Here is a 15,339-nt window from a genome sequence, read left to right on the forward strand (position 1 = left end):
GAGTGGTTGGACTATAGAGGCACTACACAAAGTCCATTTACCGTTTACTATTCTCATTATGAAAATTTTACTTATTTATATGTGAAAAAGGTTCAATAAATAGACAAGACCCATAAACCTACAAAGATTGATTTGATATATTACACAAGTGGTGGCCAGAGATTGGTCCTTACTTTTCCAAAATATTACATTTATGAAAATATGTATTTACGATATTTAACACGATACAATGCAAAACGATATGATTCGTTCAATTTAATGTGATGCAATACAATATAAAACGAACCATTAAATGATAATACAGTGCAATATGATGTGATACACTTTGATGGGATATGACAAAATCCTACTGACCTTGTGTGCTCTTGCCTGCTGCAGTGAGGTTTCCATTGTTTGTGGACCTCAGCAGACCTGAAGCCGTGCTCAACCACACATGCAACTTCTACCTGGACACAGAGGAGGGCGTCTCAGTGGGTGTCTGGTAGGTCATTTGCGGCTTTCTGTTTCGTCCTTTGAAGTGCATCGGTACTTGAAAATACCACGAACGCGTGCATATTCGGTACAAGTGGCTCCTGAGTGAATAGGACGACGATCTGCTCATTAATCTGCACAAGATCACAAAAGGACTGTATGTTTGAAAACACAAGCGTTTTTGTTTTTACTTTCTCCTCCCTCGCTCTCTGTCTTTGTTGTCTCATAGGCATACACTCCCGGCCAGCCAATGGGACCAGGCCGCGGGGAGAAGCCCTGAGTGGTACCGGGAAACTCTGGGAGACGGCCGCCCTGTTATTATCTATCTCCATGGCAACTTAGGGACCAGGTGGGATGAGAGCGGCAGGATAGGGACCCTTGAATTGATCCTAATGGGTTTAGTGGGTGACACGTGACTGCTCAGGCCCCTGGGTTTATCCACAGGCACAATGAGCACAATGCCGAGTGGGTCAAAGTAAATGAGTCTGAAAGCCACTTGTTTGTTTGTATTCATTGCTCTCATGTCATTTGTGCAGGGCCATACATCACAGAGTGGAACTGGTGAAGGTACCGTTTCTCTTTCAAAGCTTTTTCAGTTTTGATCAGTTTTGACTTTCAGCTTTTGGATCAAATTCTGTATTTTTGTGTGTTGCAGATTTTAAGTGCTGCAGGGTATCATGTCTTATCTTTAGACTACAGAGGTAAGATGCTGGTGCTTCATGTGAGCGTGTTTCTGCGAAATAAAACCACATATGTTATTCTTAGGGTCCTGGATTTGTCGAAAACATTATTGACACATTACTTTTGTCATAAGAAGAGAAAAATGCTACTATTATTATTATTATTATTATTATTATTATTATTATTATTATTATTACACGCACTGCAGAGAGGAAGTAATTGTGTATTTAGGTCTAAAATAGAGTACGAATCATGGTATTGGTGTATTGTCCTGTCAGTCAATATATAGTATATCATTTTAAGGTTTGTCTGTCTCCTAATAAAGGTTTTGGAGACTCCACCGGGGAGCCAAGTGAAGCTGGGTTGACCAGTGACGCCCTCTTCCTGTTCCAATGGGTAAAGAAACAAAGCAGAGGAGGTCCTGTCTGTCTGTGGGGACACTCGCTCGGCACTGGGTCAGTAGCTCTTGAGTAACATCCACTGTCCATGACGCCAATAGAGACGTCTGGAAAGATTGGAAATGTGAAAGACATACTCTTATATTTGTTTTCTTGTAGGGTGGCAACCAATACTGCAGTGAAAGTCCAAGAACAAGGTGGGTTAAAGACTGCAAAGGTCACAGTGATTTGAATCATTTAATACCTTATCCATCCATATGTTTTTGTTTATTGTATCATCTGTTTCTAATCATTTTTGTTACTTTCTTAAACACATCAGGGTCTGTCCTTGATGCTTTAATCCTTGAAGCTCCGTTCACAACTATCGGAGAAGTTGTAGTCAACTATCCGCTCACTAAGGTGAGTTGTTACATGTGTGTCTGTCTGCAGCCGCTCAGGGCGTTTACCACTCCATGAAAAGACACCATCTTGTTTCAGAAGAATGTTCAAATACTAACACAGTTTCTTTTTTTACTGCTATAGCAAATGTTTTTGTGAAAACAACTGGAGAAAGTGCAGGACATTTTTAATTAGACAGTTGAGATTGTACTGGGGATAGAGAGGCGGGATGGCGTGCAATAAAAGTCAAAGAGGGCTTAATCTATTTCATCTATAAGTGAAGTAATAAGGCCTCAAATAAAACATCTATTTAGATACCAATATATCCATGTTTACCATGTTGAAACCGCTCATTTAACACTTCTCATCACTGATTTGCAATTAAAGGTTTTCCGTTTATCTACATCCATACGGAGATACATCCACAAAGTTGACCGATGTTAAACCACACAACTATTTCTGTTATGCAAGTATTTGTATATTAGAGTACACAGGAAATTGCTAAATATTTCAACAGACTTTGTACCCCGTGTTCCTCCAGGTATACATGTTCCTTCCAGGATTTGAGAGCTTGCTTAGGAACATTGTGACAATGAACAACATTGTGTTTGCTAGCGATAAAAAGTAAGTACACTTTAATAAAAGCCTAAACTTGTTTTATTCATTTTGTAGGGTTTCCAACCTTTGCCACCTTTTTAATAAATACAGAGATACCTGATAAAATGGTGCTTAATATTTTATTCAGATAATCAAATCCATCTGACTGAATATATATTTGACCCCAACATCTCCACAGTGTAAAGACCCTGACCAGCCCTCTACTTATCCTGCATTCAGAGGATGACGATATTGTACCTTATCACATGGGTGTAAAGGTAAAGTAGGTCATTATGAACGCTTCCTTTGACCGTTTAAATCATTTCCTAGTGGGTGTTGCTGCTTCCTTGTTGAATTACTTTGTTTTTTTGTCCCCAGCTGTACGAGATATCCCTCCAGGCTAAGAAAGAATACAACACAGATGTTCAGGTTGAAATGATTTCCTACAGTGCAAATCTTGGATTCTCCCACAATAAGATCTACTTAGATCCCAATCTGTCAAATGTTGTCGGGTAAGTTTTGTAAAAACTTTTAGTTTACTGTGTTTTCTTCTTCTTCTTCTTGTAAACCTTGTCCATTAATCAAAATTCCTTTAGGCATCAACAGGAAATAAATGTAATATTCTGTTTTGTTTGCAGGAAATTTCTACAAAACCTGAGTCAATAGATGGTCTCTTCCTCCTCCAGAGAAGTAAATGATAGATTCCAACTTTATTTATTTTTGTCACAAAATGCATGTGTCTGCTCTAAAACAAAAAGCACTGATTTACATATGATATTACACAGTACGCTTTAATTAAAACGCTGGAACAAAATACTGCAAGTCACAAATGAAGTAGGTTTGCATCTTTCATTAGCCAAGTTGTACCGATATGGACTCATATATATATATATTTTTGTGTCAATCTGCCTGCAGTATAGACCGGCTTTGTCGCTCAGAAGTTGCAGCATGAAGTGGCAGGAATGTAGTTAAAAATCAGTTTAGTCAGCTGCTCAGTTACCGACATCCTACTGAATTCCTGAAATGTCAAATATGAAGGAATGATTTGACCTCACACTGCACTCTGACTCTGGATTTTCTGTATGTGTTGGTGCTGAAGGACTGTAACAGACATTGTTGTAATGCAAGTACTTTGACAATAATAATAAAAAAAAAAAAAAAAGTTTCAGAAAATTTAAACGGATGCAGATGTGATTTCTGAAACACCCACAGTTCTAGAAAAAAAAAAGAAAGTTCAGTGACTTGTAGGTTAAAAGCCAGAGGGTGAAAGGAACAGTAAATGATTTGTAAACTTGAAGGCAGCTCTTGGTTGTGAAACAGCCTCACACTTTCTTCAGAGCTCTGGCCGTTTCTTCGATGGCCTCTCTCGGCTCATTCGGAGGCGGGATCTTCAGGTCGGTCGGCTCGACGCCCCACACCTCGGTGGCGTACTCTGTGATGGTTCTGTCGCTGGAGAACTTCCCTGTGGCAGCGATGTTCCTGATCACCATCTTCGTCCACTCCTTTGGATTCTTTTAGAAAACAATAAAAAAAAAACATTATCGGTTTTATATCTTCTGTAGGTTTGTAGTCTTTGTGATAATTCTTCACGTAATGGTTTTTTTTCTTCCTGCTTGACCATTTTATACATGTTTCTAGTTCATTTTGACAGTTTTATGTTGCCTTTTACAAAGTTGTTTTTTTTAAATGCTAGAAAAAAAAGGAAAGGCAAGAAAAAACCAAAGAAATTTACAAAGAAAAAGTAATAGAAAGAAGTAAGTAAAACAGGAAAGGAAAATCAACAAAGTCAAAGAACTAAGAAACAAAAGTCGAAAAAAAAAGTTCAAAATAAAATAAATATGCCTCCTGACAAGTTCGATTTAATCCGTCTCTGGTCGGACTTGTTACCTGATAGAGCTTGCTGACTTTCTCCTGGCATTTAATGTAGTCCTCAAAGTCTGCAAACACTTTGAAACTGAAGCGAGAGACAAGGGAGAATAAATACATCAAGTCTGACAACTTCAACTCAACAAAAAAGCTTAACAAGTCTACAGAGGTTTGACATCCATCAGCAGTTCTGTGACCTTTGCTTCTCATGTAAATTAATTAACTTAAAGTGACTGAAACTGGAGTGGAAAGTGAAGAATACATCAGCGTGTTGCTCACCGGTCATGTTTGAGGAGCATGTCAGTGAGGTCTTTGAAAAGATCTGGATTTTTGGGGCTGAAATATCCACTCATGATCTGATCCATCACATGTTTCAGCTCTGGGATCCTCTTGTAGTACAACATGGCATCATATCTAAAAAAGACAAAAGTTAAGTTATTGTTTTGACAACATAAAAAGAGCCATCAAATGTAAAAAACAGACTCCGTTACCCCGTTTTGTCCATTTCAGCCACGTCCTCCACCCTCATGCCGAAGATGAACATGTTCTCCTCTCCAGCCTCCTCGGCCATCTCCACATTGGCTCCGTCCATGGTGCCGATGGTCAGAGCGCCGTTCAGCATGAACTTCATGTTTCCTGTTCCTGAAGCTTCAGTGCCGGCAGTGGAGATCTGCTCTGACAGATCTGTGGCAGGTATCACTGAGGGAGAGCAGACCATTTAAGTTATTTGGTGAACCGTCCTTCTCTTTTCGGATTTGGGAAATGTATCCCTTCAAATTGTGCGCTTGTTGCAGGTGTAAATAAAAGGTGACCGTACCTTTCTCTGCTAGAGAGACCCTGTAGTTCTCCAGGAAGATGACCTTCAGCTTGTTTCCCACCACAGGGTCATTATTCACCACATCACCCACTGAGGTGATGAGCCTGATGATCATCTTCGCCATGTGATACCCAGGAGCAGCCTGCAGAGGGCGACAGGAGACAGACTTACTGTAAAACATCACACCACTCTTGGCCTGTTTACTGGACTTCATCTGTGCTGCACTGAGCTGGTACCTTTCCCCCGATGATCACTGTTCGTGGGACAAAAGGTGCAGTGGGGTTCATTCTGATGCCTTTGGAAACAAAGAAAATGACAAACTTATTAAAAGTGACATATCCACACATTACAGTACCATTTCTCACATCTCTGCATTGACTTCAAATAAATCAGGAGATTGATTTTAACATACTATTACTTCTCAAATCACTACGTGGGTTACAAAACATTGGGATTTTGTACAGGCATTCATGGTCTACAGAGGATGAATCCTACTGACTTTGGGGGATCTCCTGACTTTTCAATTATCACCACCAGCAGTTGGACATTTGTGTTTTTTTGGAGTGAAATGGCTCAATAAATATCAGATGGATAGCCACAAAATGTAGTACGAACAGTTATGTCCCTCAGTATGAATTGCTTAGAGGAAGGCTTAAGATTTTATTTAGCTACATCAGGTTAAACTTTTTTATGACCAAATAAACTAATGCCATTCCCATCAGCGTCATCTGTACTTCGTATTTATTCCTGTTAGCAAATGTTAGCACGCCAACATGCTAAACTTAGATGGCAAATGTTAGCTTTTAAATGTACATCGGCATGTAAGAGTCATCATTGTGAGCATGTTAGCATGCTAATGTTAGAAAATACAGCCGCACAGAGCTGCTAGCATTGGCTACAGATTCTTGTTTTGTGATGATCGGTTCTTACTTCAATTACTATCAATTGTTGCATTCATTCTTATTCTGTTGTTCTTTTATGCAATTTACGGACACCGAATTGCCATTTCTATGAAATGTCCTTGAAAATCTTTGCTGGGAATATTCAAAAGTAAGGACATGGTTTCAGATGCAGGCAAAGTTCCGCTAATTGTAAATTGCATGTTGCACTGAATAGGACTGCTGATGAAAGTGATTTTGTGTTCATCACAGTCTGATGATTGCAAGGGAAAATTCCCACACTTGATTTAAAAAGGCAGATGCATCTCATTCCCAGTGGGGGGGGGGGGGGGTACTCCACATCAGGGCATGTCAGATTGTGTCATGTAATTTAGCTCTCGCAGTTGTTGCTCGTGAAACTGGTACTGCTTCTGGCACTTAGTAATGAGTCATTCACATACGGTTGTACATGACGATGATGTGCAGGCAGTTGAGGATCTGCCGCTTGTACTCGTGGATTCTCTTCACGTGGACGTCGAACATGGAGGACGGGTTTATCTTCACCCTGTACTCTTTCTCCAGGTACTGGGCGAATTTCACCTTGTTGTCCTGTGAGAAAATCAGAAAGACGTGACTTGGCAACAAAAAAAAAAAAAAAAAAAAAAAGGAGTTATTCATTGAGGCGGAGCTGCTGAATCACAGGTCTGGCCTGCACTGACACGTACTGACTCTGAAGCTGCAAAACACAATGCTGCTCTGAAAAAAATACATCAGATCGTAATCACTTTGCATGCAATAACGTGCAGGAATGATAAACAACTATACCCATGGTTTGTACTGCACACACGGAAATGGCCCCTTGTTATTCATGTTGAATTGTTTAGATTCACGGGGCGACAGGACATTTAGGACAAAGCCTCCACTATGCATGTATGGCAACATCAGTTACATAAAAACAGGAACCCCTATGCTATGAAAGACTTAGCAATACAGATAACCTACTTTCATATCAGACAAAGCCTCTAAATATATTGGGGAATAGAGGTATACAATAACTGAAAATCGAAATAATCAAGTAAAGTACTTCAAAATTGTACTTTACAAATGTACCTCGTTACCTGTTTCACTCTAGAGATATCTCGGATGAGGGCAACATCGTCAACAAAGTCATTCAGCTTCCGTAGCTGGCTGAGGTCCTTGACGTAATCCTCCCCAATGACCTGAGAGAGACATTAAAAGGCCACAATATAATGTGGGCAAAACAAACTGACAGTGTTTACTACACTCCACCGCATATATATCTGGAGAGTTGACTGTAAAAGCTAAGCCAAGATTAGATCACACGACAGCTGGGGAGTATATTATTGAGGATTCGCTGCAGCATCTCCTGGCACTCGATCATTTATTTACTGCTCAGGCAGCTCAAACAGACCTCAGCTATGAGCTCAGCCAGGCCGGGGTTGCAGAGCAGCAGCCAGCGTCTGGGAGTGATGCCGTTGGTTTTGTTCTGAAACTTCTCCGGTTCGAGTTCACTGAAATTACGAAATCTGTAGAAGGAGGAAGTGAAATGTTCTCGAGGAAGAATTTAAAGAGGAGACATGTTATGCTAATTTCAGGGTTCATACTTGTATTTTGGGTTTCTACTGTTTCACTGCCTGTCTGGATATCCCTGAATGCACCCTCAGTCTGAACCGCTGCGACATCACAACCGCACAGAAATCCTGGCGACTCGTTTAAAAGCACAGTTTCTGAATACGAGTGCATTTCTCCATGGATTGAGCGTTTTGATACTTTCATAGTATTTATATAGCACATAGACCTGCTTTATAATTAAAAAAATATATATACACTATAATCTGGTCTATCATGGACAAAATAATGGAAAGATCTAAATAGTGGATATATGCTTTTCAGGTAGTTAAAGAGGCATACCACCATGTTCGTTTTACCTCCTTATCCATAAAATGTGCTGACCTTTGTAACACACGATGGAATTGTTTATAAAACTGTGATGTAAATGTGATTTGCAGTAAATAAACTAAACCATGCAAAAACACTGGTGGTCTTTTACCATAATAACAAAGATGGCCGACTCATCAGGTAATATGCATTTCTCACAGCTCTGGGAAGTTTTCAGCCGTTTGTTGTTCTGTGTCTTGGTTTCCTAACAGCAGTCCTGCCTTTCAAGCTCCCATCATACAGTTATTGTTCAGAGTGTGTAACGGAGGAGATGACTCAATCCTGTGGTTATCTATGAGGTTGCACTCATGTGGTGTTCAGCAATTGTTTTAGCGGTCTGCCTATCTGAGCTACCTCTGCTTCCTTAAGTCAATGCAGTCCATTGTTTTGTACACAGATTTATGTTTTGAAGCGGGGTGTGTGTGTGTGTGTGTGTGAAGAGGCTTACACGTCAGTCTTGATGATGTTGGAGTGTATCTGAGCGACTCCGTTGACAGCGTGAGATCCCACGATGCACAGGTGCGCCATGTTCACCCTCTTGCATCCATCTTCTTCAATCAGAGACATTTTCCTCAGCTTCTCCATGTCTCCTGGATAGAGCGCTGCAACCCTCTGCAGTAACACAAACAGACAGACACATCTTCAGGAGATCAGATTCACATGATGGTGTGTTCAGTGAATAAAAGGCAGTCTTTGTCTTTCTGCCGTATCTGAGCCGCTGCACGTACATCGAGGTGGACCTGGTTGATGTGGTAGATGATCTGCAGGTGTCTGGGCAGCAGATTCTCCAGCAGCTCCACGGGCCAGCGCTCCAGAGCCTCGGGGAGGACTGTGTGGTTGGTGTAGGCGAAGGTGCGCGTAGTGAGGTCCCAGGCCTGCAGAGGAGGAGGAGGGAGTTTATTTTATCTGATTACACATCACACTTGAGCTTTGGAACTACTCGTAACCTAATCTAAGTCTACCGGTTTCCTGATATCGTCCCTTCCTTCCATGTCTGAGCTACTTTACATCACAAATGTTGCATTAACAAACCACCTGGGTTCTATTTCTTAACCTGCCTGACTTTCTCCATTGTGCATGAACATTAGGCAACACAGGAATATCAGTTTCACTGGTCATGCTCAGTTCTTTAAACCTCCTTTGTGTTACTAGCTAGGACTTCCTTATTTATTCCTGTGCTTGACTGACTCTCAGTGAGCAAAATAGTTGACTTCAAATCTACCAAATCTGCCGGTCACCCACCGTGTCCCAGTCGAGTTTCTCAATGTCAAGAAAGATCCTCATCAGCTCGGGGATGGCCATGGCAGGATGAGTGTCATTCAACTGGATGGCGACCTGGAAAACACGACATTCTGTACCGTCAGCTTCTTATTGATTTTATCTGCTACAACTGCAGCTGAATAACGTAAAACACTGAAGGGAAAAGCAGGTGTTTAATATCTGAAATACCTTTGAATTGAAGACACAAATTATATCTGCAGGGTTTCTCACTTGGCGCAACAAAACATCATGTCTGCTGTTATTGTAACACATTCTGTTTTCAGTTGACAAAGCTGTGCAAATGACACACTACTTTTCATGGTAATGCATTATCTTTTTGTTTCTTTTGGGTCTATTTTACTCTTTTACTTTGAGAACGCAATTTCCTTGTTTGAGTAAGTTTACAGGCCTTAAATCAGGAAGATGAGCTTGCGCCACAAATTTGTACAAGACAAAGAAAATAAAAGATGTCAAGATCTTGCCGCAATTGCCACCCGTTTGCCTCTGGCCAACAGATAAGAAGAGAAGAAGTGAAGTAACCCGTTTCCAAATACTTGACCCTCTCCGCTCTTTTGTCTTTTGATTTTGAAGCTTACCTTTTCTGGGAAGCTCTCGAAGGAGGTTCGGACAGGACTGCCCTTCTTGGTGGTCTTGAAGCGGCGGATGATGTCTTGGAGTGTGGCCGCCACAACAAAGTACTCCTGCTTCAGACGAAGTTCTTTTCCTTCAAAGAACTACAACACGTAAAGACCACAGAGAGACCAAGCCTTGGCTTTAGTACAGCAGACAGTTTTTGGACCGTGATGCAAAATATTCAGGCATCAATCAGTACAAACCTAAAAACTGTATTTTGCATATATACACACACGTCAATATATGTGCTTCATGGCAAAATATTCAACTTACATTGTCATTGGGATAAAGAACACGGGAGATGTTCTCCGCCAGATTTCTGTCCAGAACAGCCTGGATGTAATCTCCAACATTGACTTCAGACAGATGAAGTGCATTTTAGTAACACTGATACTATAATATTTATATAAATTATAGGATTATCTAAAGTCAAATTTAAACACCAAAAGCAAAGAAACCACAACATTTGAGCTGTTTGGCAACACAGACATCTTTATGCAAGGCGCCAGTGTTGCAGCAGTTTCCTTCTTCCTTGTAAAGTGTGTCTGTCGAAAAACTAAAAAGGAAACAAACTGTTTTGCAAAAGTGGGGTTTGCATCAGAAATCAGCACTCACAGTCTTTCAAGTTGAAATCGTTGGGGGCACGAGCGGACCACAGCCTCATGGTGTTTACAGTGTTGTTCATGTAGCCGGGGATGGGCGTGTCGTAGGGCATCGCCAAAACTACCTGCATGAATAATAAAAAAAAAAAAAAAAAAAAAAAAGGAAAAACAGCGAGTCAGCAGGAACACACAGCAGAATAAAAGCCTGTTATCTCACCCAGAGGCAGCTTTAGAGTCTTTTGAATGGAATAAAAGAAATGACAGTAAATGTGTGTTAAAACTCGCATGTAAATCCTGCGTTAATAATAAAAGAAAAAAAAGCTTAAAATCTCTTCAACCCTAACCCTTAAATAATATCAATGAATATATACCATTTGTAACTCCAAGTAGCCTCTTTGTCTCTTTGGAGTCGTTTTGAGTCTCTTTGTAGATGCTTTGCTTGTTTTTGTGGTTGTTTTGCATCTCTGTGTAGATATTTATGTCTCTTTTTGGTCATTTTTGTAGTTATCTAAACTCATCTTCAGTACCTGAGTGTCGACCCATTTGGAGCCAGCTTTTGTCTCCTCTACCCGTCCATAGTAGTGAACTGGCAACATGTACTCCGGACGGGCTTTCTCCCACGGGTTTCCATGCCTCAGCCAATCATCTGCCTCCTCCACCTACAATATGTCAGACAGAGTGAAGATACAAATATTTTATACGATATTACATGATATAGTAGTAGTTGTCCAGATAGAAAGAAGAGGCATTGAGCAAAACAATAATGTAGTGATGTCTACCTTATCTGACCTCTGACCTCTGACTGCAGCAGATTGAGGTAAGAAAAAGAAGAACTTCCCTTTTGTGAATTAATCAAGTTACAAAGTTATATCAAGCCCAGTCAGGATCACCATTACATTACAGTAAAAAGCACCAACTTTCTGTACATTTACTGTCCACTAGCAGCAGGGATTAAACAGGTTCATCCACCCCAGTGAGAAAACACGGAGCTTAAATCCAGTTCAGTGTTCAGAAGTGCATGTTTACACTGAAGGTCTTGAACAGCAAATAACCAGCAGAATTCAAAAGGGCAAAAGTCTTTAGTTTGGGGATCTCTTATCACAGGATACGCAATATGTATTTTCATTTAAAACCAACCAGCACCAGCTCTTCCACCGCTGTAGTGCGTGTAAGTTACTGTTAATGATTAGCTTGTGATGTATTCTGACCTAATTCACGTCTACTTTGGCCCCGCTCCACTCTGACAACAAACCGCATGAACATGGGTCAACAACAGAATCCTGAATTTAAAAGTTAAAGATAAGAAAGGATCTATGAACTAGGGAGATAACTAGTCATTGTAGTTGAAAACAAAGCTTATAAGACTGTATTTTGATAGCGTTTTGATGAACTGACATTTGTAGAAAAAATACATTTTTCAGCTGCAGTTACCTGACAGCCGTCTCTTATCTTCTGGTTAAAGATTCCATATTCATATCGAATGCCATAACCGTATGCTGCAAGACCCAAGGTGGCCATCGAATCCAAGAAACAAGCTGTGTGCATAAAAAACAAAACACTTCATAATTAAACATAAAATACTAACTCTACAGGGCTGCATAGAAAGACAGTTTGTGGTGTAATGCTCATTTGGTTGCAACATTTCTGTGGCTGCAAGTTGCGTCAAACATTAAACAGGCACACAGAGGTATTTGATGGCCGACTGCCAAAATAGGCTGTAAATGATAATGGAGTATTGTTGTACAAGAGATAACGTGTTTGCCTTTTTGTATTTGTTTCTGACTCATTTACTGTCAGTTTAAACGCTATATTAAAAAGCATTCTTTTCTGTTTCTCAGAAATCTTAAGCTCTCTTTCTATGAGTCTCCCTTAAATTCAAACATCTGCAGTCTTGTTTTACCTGCCAGTCTGCCCAGGCCTCCGTTCCCCAGACCGGCATCCTCCTCCATCTCCTCCAGCTCCTCCATGTCCAGGCCGAGCTACAGCAAGAGGGCAACACACACAAGCCTACTGTTGACTTTTTTTTAAATGAAAAAGCAGAAGGTTATCAAGACTAGCAAAGGCATTATGTGCGTTTGTGGTTGCTGGTGGCCTCTATTTCCTGTTAACTTGAGTCTGACCTGATAGATGGCTTCATCGCAGGCGTTCTGCAGCCCCAGGTTGATCATTGTGTTTTGGAGCGTCCGGCCCATGTAGAACTCCAGAGACAGATAATACACCCTCTGCACATGTGGAGAAAAGAAATAAAATACATGTTTCTCAGCACAGGCTCCATCTTTTTCAGAGATTGTATGGATCAAAAATGAAACTACAAATGAATATTTGTGATATACTTTCTTTGATTGGGACTTGAAGGGGCAGAAAATGCAGTTTAGAGCCGAGCAGTAACTAAATCAAACTGGAACAAGCAAACATTTTCCTAGTGGTGTAAACATGATGCAATGGCTTGAAGACACTGAACCTCTTGTAATTCTGGAAAGTTTTTTTGGAACAGAAAAAAAAAAAAAACATTGCGCAAGACTACTTCCCTTAAATAAATAAAATACACTCTTAAATATATGCTCTTAAGAAATAATACATGGTTTTCTTCCAAGACAAAATGCAGTGCAAGTGAGCAGAATATATTAGTTTAGTACTTTAAGATAGAACTAGAAGATGTTATAAAAAGGTAGTTTAGAAATATTTACATTTTTGGTCAGTTTTCTGAAACATCTATCAAAGCCTAAAATATATATTTTTTTGCAGTGTAGGTTTCAGGATTTCGCAAACTCTTTCAAACTTACTTTCTGTGTTTCATTTTTTTTTGAGATTCTTTGTAGTGTTTTGCATCATATATACTGCATATTTACAGTTTGAGATGTAGTTGATCTGAATCTGATCTTTACCTTTGGGTCTGCTTCATAGTAGAACTGCTGTGTTCTGATCCACCTCCCCACCAGGTGATCTCTCACTGTGTGAGCCAGGGCAAAGTAGTAATCCCTGGGTGTTGCAATGTTTCTGTCTTTCACCAGGGTGAAGTGCAGGTGACGATTGAATCCTTTCTTCAGCTCTGCAACATTCTCCACCCCCACAATCCCCCTGATGCTGATCTGCTTGCGCTTCTCCTGGTCGGTGAGTGGTGTCGCCATGCTCGGGCCAGCAGGTCTGTCCTGTGTCTTACTGTCAAGTTGTCCTGGCTGGAAGTGAGTTTGAAAGGTAAGATGGTGGCTCATTTTCATGCAACAGTCTCCTCCTTTTGTTGCTTTTCATTGGTGAGTGCAGGGGGGAGGGTGTTTCCACCGGCCGGCCCCCGCTGAGCAGGAAGAGGTGTACAAAGAGACCACAGATAACAAGGACTGACAGCTTTATGCAGGTTAAATTAAGTTAGCACAAGTCTTTAATAGTCATCCGTACAGTCATATTGTATTGCATATTCTTATTCTTTTTTGCCCACATTTATATATAGATAGATAGATACAAGGAAATATAGACCATAATTAGATAAAATGGGGATCACCTGTGTGTAGAAGGGGTTTCAACTGAAAAAAACCCACATTAAATCTACTTTGATTCGCTGTTGTGAGACAGTAAAATACAGACAGACAGACGAAATAGGACCTTGTTGACACCTATTTATTGAATATTCACACATACAAAAAAACACAGAGGCTCATTTTACACTTCAGTTCATCATAATAATAATAGCAGTAATATGGCAATGAGAGACATATAATCATAATAATCCTGCTGTGTTCAAATAAAAGTTATAACAATGTTCATTTCATATTCATAAAATTCTCCATAGACATATTTCAGCATCGTTGTAAATAATAATAGCGAGTGATGACATTCCACCTCGGATCAAACAGGTTAAAAAGAATCACTTTGGAGTTAAAATGAGGTTATAATGCAGGTAACACACACACACACACTCACACACACCCATTTATGTATGTACATTTGGATATATAACACCCAGTGTCGCCCAGCGACTGTGTGTAATTTGTAATTAATTCATAAAAGTTTGCCGAGGCTGTATGATGGACTTTAAATTATCCCCATGACGAAGTTTAATATCTATAAAGTGGATTTGGCTGGTTCAGAAATAATAAATGTTACAATCGCACACTTTTTAAAATCATCCCCCTCATATTTCCAGTACAGAAACACACATTTATGTTATTTGTCAAAAGATATGACCACTTATTTAACAAAGAAAATGTTCAATGAGAAGATAATTTGTGTTGAAAAGTAACAGACGTGTGTGTCATGTGGAGAATCCCTTTGATGAACTGTTTTGCCATTTTGTTTATTTGTCCTGGAATCTGAGGTTGTGTAATGCTCTGATAATGGCTGCACTTGTCTCTGAATGAATCAAAGTCTAGTGACCTTCTGCTGAGTGGGCTGCTTTTATAGTTTTATTATTATAATTACGGCCGGACAAAAGGCTCAACTTGAAATAACCACTAATTAAATGTTGCATAAATCAAAGCTTGAATCCAGCCTTGCAGCAAAGGCCGTGCAACTTGCTGAACGCTGAAGTAGTTTGGTTTATCACTGTCAGAACACATGCACATATCATACTGAAAATTATATAGTTCACTGTGTGCAGCCATTTTAGCAGCCATACCTCACTATTAGATTATTTACAATCAATATTAATCCAGGGGAAATAAAATCACAGAGGATTTAGAAAGTTAAGAAAGACACCTGACTGTAATCTCCCCTTCGACACTGTGGTTATTATATTCATAACAAACATGGTTATTGTTGAGTTTGCCCTTTTGCCGTTAGAAAAAATACGTAGCAGCAGGTGAAGT

At 40.0% G+C, this 15,339-nt stretch overlaps 2 protein-coding genes across 4 annotated transcripts in view; one reads left to right on the plus strand and one right to left on the minus strand.

Annotated features, from left to right (window-relative positions):
* Positions 1–3,988, plus strand: part of LOC306707199 (lysophosphatidylserine lipase ABHD12-like) — a 13,600-nt gene extending 9,612 nt beyond the window's left edge. For 2 of the 3 annotated variants that reach the window (XM_079174545.1, XM_079174546.1), the window contains 11 exons: positions 379–481; positions 701–820; positions 1,008–1,038; positions 1,127–1,172; positions 1,478–1,607; positions 1,710–1,747; positions 1,870–1,949; positions 2,470–2,552; positions 2,725–2,803; positions 2,904–3,037; positions 3,164–3,296. In XM_079174545.1, coding sequence (XP_079030671.1) covers positions 379–481; positions 701–820; positions 1,008–1,038; positions 1,127–1,172; positions 1,478–1,607; positions 1,710–1,747; positions 1,870–1,949; positions 2,470–2,552; positions 2,725–2,803; positions 2,904–3,037; positions 3,164–3,191 — 872 coding nt within the window. In that variant the 3' untranslated portion in view covers positions 3,192–3,296. Of the gene's footprint in view, positions 1–378; positions 482–700; positions 821–1,007; positions 1,039–1,126; positions 1,173–1,477; positions 1,608–1,709; positions 1,748–1,869; positions 1,950–2,469; positions 2,553–2,724; positions 2,804–2,903; positions 3,038–3,163; positions 3,297–3,862 lie in introns of those variants that run through there. The other variant, XM_079174547.1, reaches the window with a different exon arrangement.
* Positions 3,257–13,707, minus strand: pygl (phosphorylase, glycogen, liver). Its single transcript, XM_079174544.1, has 20 exons — positions 13,426–13,707; positions 12,661–12,762; positions 12,441–12,519; positions 11,972–12,075; positions 11,068–11,199; positions 10,554–10,665; positions 10,212–10,294; positions 9,902–10,039; positions 9,288–9,380; positions 8,774–8,920; positions 8,494–8,657; positions 7,519–7,633; positions 7,205–7,306; positions 6,548–6,695; positions 5,445–5,503; positions 5,209–5,350; positions 4,883–5,090; positions 4,671–4,805; positions 4,413–4,479; positions 3,257–4,036 (listed from the first exon to the last, which is right to left on the minus strand). The coding sequence occupies exons 1-20, from the start codon at positions 13,666–13,668 to the stop codon at positions 3,848–3,850; spliced, it is 2,562 nt and encodes an 853-aa protein (XP_079030670.1). The 5' UTR covers positions 13,669–13,707; the 3' UTR covers positions 3,257–3,847.
* Between the last annotated feature and the right edge of the window lie 1,632 nt (positions 13,708–15,339).

This window comes from Pholis gunnellus (genome assembly GCF_910591455.1).
Source record: "Pholis gunnellus genome assembly, chromosome: 15".
In the NCBI taxonomy this organism is placed as follows: Eukaryota; Metazoa; Chordata; class Actinopteri; order Perciformes; family Pholidae; genus Pholis; species Pholis gunnellus.